General features: G+C 44.2%; 1 protein-coding gene across 2 annotated transcripts in view; it reads right to left on the bottom strand.

Annotated features, from left to right (window-relative positions):
- Positions 1–567: 567 nt before the first annotated feature.
- Positions 568–8096, bottom strand: part of LOC131884673 (homeobox protein araucan-like) — a 42565-nt gene continuing 35036 nt past the window's right edge. For both annotated transcript variants that reach the window (XM_059232514.1, XM_059232515.1), the window contains 4 exons: positions 6017–6129; positions 4621–4780; positions 3813–3948; positions 568–2188 (listed from right to left, as the gene is read on the bottom strand). In XM_059232514.1, the coding sequence (XP_059088497.1) occupies positions 1500–2188; positions 3813–3948; positions 4621–4780; positions 6017–6129 (1098 nt within the window). In that variant the 3' untranslated portion in view covers positions 568–1499. The remainder of the gene's footprint in view (positions 2189–3812; positions 3949–4620; positions 4781–6016; positions 6130–8096) is intronic.

The raw sequence follows: 8096 nt of genomic DNA, 5'->3' as shown, positions 1-8096 counted from the left end.
TCAATTTCATCAAAAAAATCACTTGAATTTGAATTTCTTAAATAAGTGAATCCTTTTATTACAAATCTAAAACAAGATTATTATTTTTTTCCTTATGAATTTCTAAAGCAAAAATGTCTTTCACTCTGAGTTTAAAAGCAAGAAATTTCCATAATTTCGAGTTTCTAACACCAGAAATTATTTTCTCTACCTCAGAACACCCTAATCGTAATGTACGTTGAGGTTCTCTCAACCTCGATCCTGGACTCTCCGCTTTTTGGTCCCGCTCCTTTCCGTTTCGGTCCCTTCTCTCTCTTCCGTCAAGAGAGAATTCCGTGCCCGCGATTTTGTGACTCGCTTTCAAAGGTGGAGAGGGACTCGCGATCGCCGCGAGGTTTGACACGAAGCAGCGGTTCACAAACCGATTCGTGTCGATTGTGTTCCACAAACGAGTGAGAAACGATGGCTTACAACAAAAACGACGACTACGTCGACTACTTTTACTAACTCCCACCCCTTTTACTGGAGCGCAACTACTTCGACAACTCGACAATATGTTGGGGAACAAAATGAGATCAGATTTTGGGACTCGTTTTGGACTAAGTTTATTCTGTTCGCAATTGGATTCTTCTGCTTTTTTTCGTCTTCTTCTTCTTCTTACGTATAATATTTGCATAGTGTTTTTTTAAACGAAATAATAACAAAGCTAAAACAGTCTGTGTAATACAATGCTCGAAATCAGTGATTGAAATTGATTTTGGGGATGGTGCGTTTGTTGTCTCTTGGTGTTTGGGGTTCTTCTTGGTAATTGAAGAAATAATTTCAATAATAATGATGATAATCAGAATAATAAAAGAATAGCCAGAAGAATATTATTGGTTGGGAGAAGGCAGGCAGTATGAGTGCCAGACAGACGGAAAAATAAGAAAACGGTAGAGTTTCGAAAGATTTAGCGTTTGAAACAGACCAGCGGAATAATGAATCATCGCCAAGACATTCATAATGATAATACTAAAGATAGGTGTGAAATTAAAACTTTTGGCTTGCTTCATAGAGGGCGGGTGTGAATTGCTTGGTTGGTTCAAAACTCTGCGCGACGGCGACAAATGGCACTTTGAAATTTAATATTCCGATGCTGGTGACTGTTCTTGGTTGGTTTTTGGTATGCACTGTGTCTTGATATAGGGTGGTGATGGTAAAGTTGTTGTCATCATGGTGATCTGAAGACAATCGGGAAGAGAACAAAGTCTGCTGAATGTGGACGGGCCACTCTAAAAAGTCAGTGAGCTACCGCTCTCTTCTGCAGATTCCGATTCGACACACACACATCTCAAATTGGTCCATCTAAAAACCATGGCCAAGTTGAAGAGGCGTTGGTTGGTCATCAAGAAGAGAGCGAGAAAACAGGGAGAAACGTCAACGGAATGATCCGCCACTGAAGGGATCAATGGTTGAGAGAGGCCTAGTTATGACACTGGTGAGGGATAATGAATCATAATGATAATAAGAAGTCCTTGACACTACATCATCTTGAAGGAACTGCTGTTCATGGCATGGCTGTTCAGGCCCTGGAAAGGCAGCAACTTGCTAGCATCGTGAGATTGAGCAGCTGACACAGCTGCTGCCGAAGCGGCCGACACTGCCGCCATGCCGTACCCGTTGTGAAGTCCATTGTAGCCCCCGGCTCCGGCACCGTTGAACATTCCGCTCATGGCGCCTCCCATCAGACCGGCTAGTCCACTCATCTGACCTTGTTGACTTGATTTGTTATTGTTGTTGGGAGGTGTATGAGGGGGCGTGTCAGCCTGCAGATCACTGGAGCCTCCGGAATGGGCGTTTTGACTGGCAGCAGAGGACATCATTCCACTGAAATCGGGCCGAGACATGCCGAACATGTTCGAGCTTCGGAGGGCCGACATGGCGGCGGCTGAGGAGCGGCTCATGTCGAAAGAGGAGGCGTGACCCCAATGGCCAAGCTGTTGGTGGTGGGATGGTTGGAGTTGCTGCTGTTGCTGTTGCTGCTGTTGCAGTTGAGAGGGTGGAGGTGTTTTGCAAACGGCCGTGTCGGCCAGGGACCAAATCTTAGGTTTCGAGGGTGGAATGGGGATCCCGGATTTGCTCTCGTCGTCCTTTATGTGATCATCGGATCGAGTCATCCCGTGAAGGCCAGATATGTCACGGTGGAGGTGGCGTTGCATGGGATCGTCATCTGGAAAGCAAAGAAACGGATTGATGAGTTTCGAGTTTCCAAATTGGGCCAAAATTAAAAGCACGTCTGTACGGAGGGCGATCCGAGACCTAGACACAGACCCTAGTGGTTGGACAGGAATGCGACCAATCATCAGGCCAATTGAGCCAATTTCAAGATCCAATTGTCATTTTGTCGGTAGACTCTGAAGACTTGGGGTGAATTTTTTAGTATCTCGAGGCATCATTCCGCGGCTCTTTTCTTTGCAACCGCGTGAAAGCGAACCAACGATTGGAAGAAATGGAAATAAATGAAGTCAAGACCAAACCCATAACAACTCTTTGTCACGCATGTCTCCACGCCACTTAGCATCCTCACCCCTCAATCGTGCTTAAGGTAGACACGTTAAGCAAAGTGAAAAGGTATCCGTTCGTTTATTCCACCGTATGGCTGGATAACGATTCAAATCTTTACCCAATCACTCTATCCTGGACAGAGAGTACTCGTACAAGGCACAGAGGTTAGTGGGAGCTACTCTGTCAATTTCTAGGCGAGGGATTGGAATGAATCGGAGATATTTATCAACAAAGGCTGCCATTTATGTCCTACCATACCCGCCTCCATCCTAAATAACGTCTTCCCCCATTTCACTCGCCTCTCTGTCTCTCGAACTAACCCATAACCTATTGGTACTTTGGTCGCCAAGTTCCGACTTCCCCGACTCCACTTCTTCCCCCAAATCCACACTACTGGAATCACCAACCAGGCACCAACAAGGGCCATATTTTAAATCGCTCCCAACGAGCTGATTCATTTTATACCTCAGCGAGCGGAATTTTAATGCTGTTAGGTAAAGGAGACCCCCCTCCTTAAGGGATCTGAAATATTTCTGGTGGTTTTTCCAGTCATCATTAGTAAAGCAAGGTGAGCTCGACAAGTATCTGTCTCAAAACGGACCCAAAGCCATTCGTCGTGCTTAAACAGGGAGTGACGATCCTTTAGCTTGAGTTCAAGAGCGGCCGATCCGGCTCAAATATTGAGCAGAGGCGTTCAGTTCGGTAGGACTGAGCCGTACAAAAAGTGCTGCGAACTAGGCGAGAACCTGAGGAACTCCAAGATGGATAGGTATGTGATGAAGAGTGGAGATAAAACAATGCTCAGACACATTAGGTGGAATTGAGACTTGGATGGACACAACCGACTTTCCAACCGAGCATGAACAAGAAGAGGATCCTAACAACCACCGCGTTCCTCCGTACATCCTTGCGAGTTAACAGGATCCTAAGCGAGGATGAATCTCAGGCTATTGGCTAATCTTACTCCCGAAGCCGACAATCGCGGGCCTATCCACAACTCAGATTGGGGAAGGGGGGCTTTGGACTTAATGTAATGATTTTAGTGGTCTCGAAAAATTGGCATTGGTCCATTGTCAGCGTGCTTACTGATCTGGACTCTAGTCAATCGGCCAATAGATCTTGTCTTATCTGGATGCCAAGTTGTTGACAAGGCCAAGATTGATATTAAAGCGATAGGAGCAAACTATCAGTTGGTAATTGTGTCCATGAACCATTTCAATTGGTGACAGTCTTCCTTAAAGGGGTGTCTTCTATTCTCCTGCCAGAGAAGGCAGACACAAACAACTCACCATGCTTATCATCGTCGTTCTTGTCGTCGTCATCAGACACATCCACATCTTCGTCATCGAGTTTGTTCTTGGGTTCCCAGGTCATTTTGTTCTCCTTCTTGAGACGACGGCGGGCATTGGCAAACCAGGTGCTCACCTAGTTCAAACGGGAGAAAGATAACAAGCCTCATTAGCAAAGCCTTCAGAAATAATTTTATCGGGTACTTGACTGCCTTCTTCAGCTAGCCCTCCGTTTTCTTTCCCATTACACCTCTCATAGTTCCTCCAAAGCTCTTTATCTATTTTGACTTGACTCAAGACATTTCGCGAGATTTTTTTCATTTATTCGAATGCACAATTTTGTTCTTCTCTATTCTCTTAGTTTTGTGACAGCAATTGCTTGAAATTTCGTTCTTCGAAAGTTTATCCAATTATGGCTTCGAATTGGTGCTTTTGGTAAAAAGTGCTTTAAAAATGTTCAACGTGGTTGCACTCTTTTTGGGGCCAAAAAGAGTCGTGCACTTGTTGGACGTTGGACATGGGAAGAGAGCCTAGCTGGTATGTAAATCGTCCAAGAATGGGATATCTCATACTCTCATATTTAGGAGCGCCTTAAATTTCCATTAATGTCTCGGTCGTTTTTTATGAATCGCTATGGTTATTTTGCTAGCGAAGCGGTTATGGGCGGACTTGATTGAGCAAATAAAGAGATGGCCGAGATTTTTATGTGCTAATCGTCGTCCTCTCTTTGAAAATTGGAGATTCTTCTACCTATGTAGGGTATGCACTGCTGGTATGTATTGAGTCTTGGTCTCCTCTCTCAGCTTACCTGCGTCAGAGTCATCTTGGTTATGATGGCTAACATGATTTTTTCGCCTTTGGTCGGATAAGGATTCTTTTTATGCTCATTGAGCCAGGCCTTGAGTGTGGCGGTGGATTCGCGGGTGGCGTTTTTCCGTCGAGCTGCCAAATCGTAGCCTCCCCCATATCTGCAAAGAGAGAACGGGAAATCACATTAAAACATGAGTTCGCAGCATCTTTAAAGATGAGGAGAGGAAATAGACTCTCGTTAAAATGAGTTTGAAAGTGCGTTGAAGTTGAGAATTGAGAGAACTTGGACAAGTGAGTGTAATAATCACTTTCTAATTGTTCTCTCGAGATCAGGATGGACTCCCTTGTGAGGCATTTCACGTGTTTCTGAACAACAGTGGACAGGACACAGCAAAAATATCCCCTGTCTGGCTGATTTAACGCTTTTGGGAGCAATTCTAACGATTAGGCGTGCTAAGTTGACTTGTTCAGCATTTGGCATGCAACTCGGCTATTTGCAATATTTTGAATGATTTAGAGCCTATCGTAGGGAAGTGTCCCTGATTTATATTTTCACATCCATCCTTATTCAAGTGAAAAAGCACCATTATGACATCCCCTCCCGTTGAATCAATTTCTGCCCTTGGACAACCAGTACGTAAACGATAACATTGTTTAAAGCATATGGATGTCCTCGAATTGAATCGTAATCTGGGTGTATTTTTATGACAGAATACAATGCCAATGACGTCAAAAACCATCCGTCAAATATTTGTTGCCACCAGAGCCTGAGGGGTAATTAAGTCGTCAACAATTTCTCTGCTAATTGGACAGCAAAATTGAAACCATGACACGGCCGTTGGGCAGGCAACGAAGTGAATTCGCATTTGAAGTATGAAGGTGCACACCATGTTAATCCAGACCAATGTACATTTTAATTAGCCCCTCCGACAACTCGAGATATACCTTGAGAAGTATTTCTGATGTGTTGATAAAATTCCTTCTGTCCAAATTCGGCACGGGTTCTTCACATCTGCGAAGTGCAAATTACTCTCCAACATGCATGAATCCTTTGAGCTCAAAGTGAATTCACCATCGCCATAGGCTCGGCAATTAGTTTGTTCTCGCCAATTCCGTCCCACTTTCGGCACGTACCAGTATATTTATTCGTATTCCATTTCTTTACTTTGTTCGAGTCGAACCGTTACGATTTAGCATGGAGATAAATCCCCACCAGAGTCAAAGCCAAGGAATGAGTCTTGTTCAATATTTTTGTTCATTGGGATAGTCATCCCAATGTCCCTCAATTTTCCTCCCAACGAGGAATGTGGGTAGATCCCTCGGGGATTGGCGGCCTAAATGAGCCTTGAAATTGTTTTCTACTACATTGTGGGATTGATGTCTTCTTCACTTACCCATATGCAGCCAGGGTGGGGTGATCATACGAATAATAACCGGCGGTGGGGGGTAGTGCCGAGGCCGACCAAGCAGCCATGTCCGCCGCCGTTCCAGACGCTCCAGGATTACCCTGTAAAACGAGAAAAAGAAATAAAGCAAGAGGTTAATAGAGCCATGATTGGCGTGGATGATTGAAATCATATGGCCCTGGGTCTGGTTCACACTCGAAGCTACTCCTCACACACGTGTCAACACCCTGGGTTTTAGCGGCAATAAGACAAAAGATGTTGAAAAGGAGATGAGAACAATAAAGTTTATAATAAAACGAGGTCGCCGTCGTCTAGTAAAGCGGGGGCATTTCGAATTTAGCGCGCTTTCGTTCAGACATGGCCGGTCTTAATTCTGGATTTATCTAGAGCCTTTGGGCAAGACGAGGCTAGAGACGAAGGAAGAGAAAAAGACTCGAAGCGAAGCTGGTTGGGTAAGACGAAGGAATTTAGATTTTATGACCCCTCCAATAAATCTTATCTTTTTCAAAGCCGGCAGTTGGCTCCACCTATTTTCTTAAAGTGTTATATTTTCAATTTATTTCCCTTTGGATTCGTCCAGCCAGCCAACGAGACGGATCAGTCAGTTGGCCGTCGAAGACTAGAACTCCAGACCACTCCTTTCTGTCTCCCACTACCAACCAAAGGAGTCATAACCTGGATTACCCATTGAAAGTTTACAGAGTAAAGATCCAACCTATCCGCCCAAGGTGAGATCTCTCTTCGGGCTTCCAGTCCGTTTCGCAGGATCGCTAAGATCATCATCATCAACATCAACGTCATCAATATGACCAAAAAACCTCTCCTCCAGCATCAACAATACGAGTGAAACCAAAGAGTACTTCTTCAACTTCACTTGGTCTGGCAACTCATCGGCGGTAGAAGACTCAACATTTTTTCGTCAATGATCGCTTCCAGCACTTCTTTTTCCAGACCGTCTTCGGCGAATGCTACATCGTCTCTCCAGCTCTCTGGTTCGTCGTTCTTAAGATGATCTTGCCGTCATCGAGTCTTGCCTGGTTTGAGTAGTATCCCACATTCTCCAACCGACCGACCAGCCCAGCTAACAACTTGAAATGCGACTAGGTTCGTTGGCTGAGAAGAGGCGGGTAATTATGGCCTGCTTGAGGCCATGTGGAAAAATTAGATAGATTTTGATAGATGGACGTCCGTGTTTTCAATTGTTCAATTTATCACTGACAACCCAAATGCTAATGAATGCTAATCTTAATCACCATATCGGAGAAAACCGAATTAATCAGGCCAAGAGAAACCGGACTCAGTCGTTCTAGGTTTTGACCGATCCCTGAGAACAAGGATTTGCATAAAACGGACCCCTCGGCATCATCTATCGATCCTTTGAGTATTCATGTATGCCAATGATCGACATCGTCATAAAGTACTCATCCAGTCGGTCCATCACTGGTTCTGGGAAAATTGCCCCACATTTAATGATTCTGTATACCTTCAAGCTTGACGCTTCACTATTCCCAAGAAAAACCCACATACATAAATGCGAACAATTTGTTTCGCCAGAGGTCAATTCCATGTTTTTGGTCAAAGTCACGGACCATGACGATCCCGGATAAGAAGTGGTTTCAAGCAAGCAAGCAAACAAACAAATAAACATAATGAGGCACTTCCAACTAAGCCATTGCTAGTGAGTGTTAACAAGCCAAAACATGTGTCGAGGGAATTGTAAGGTCACTTCATCGGTGAAAGTATTTATCCAGGTGATGCTTGTTAAGACGAGGCATTTTCTAATGCGATTTTTTACCCCTCCGGTTCAAAAGACGGTTAAGTGACAAATCAATAATACATTTGCATCAGTTACGTTTTCAGCGTGCACAATAAGTACCTTGAAACGGCATCTTTTTTGCCCGCTTTATTGGGTTTGAAAGTGCAATTACTGCGAAATACATTTGTGAAAAGTCCCTCGAACTGAGACCAAAACACAATGCCGAGCCAGCTCATATCAATCATTAAAGCGAGGAATGTCAGATATTCTAATGGTCTTCCATTTTAGTTACACCGTCTGTACTACTCGACT

This window comes from Tigriopus californicus, chromosome 8, assembly GCF_007210705.1.
Source record: "Tigriopus californicus strain San Diego chromosome 8, Tcal_SD_v2.1, whole genome shotgun sequence".
In the NCBI taxonomy this organism is placed as follows: Eukaryota; Metazoa; Arthropoda; class Copepoda; order Harpacticoida; family Harpacticidae; genus Tigriopus; species Tigriopus californicus.
The sequence above is the reverse complement of the archived record's forward strand: the minus strand, read 5'-3'. Positions and strand labels throughout refer to the sequence as shown.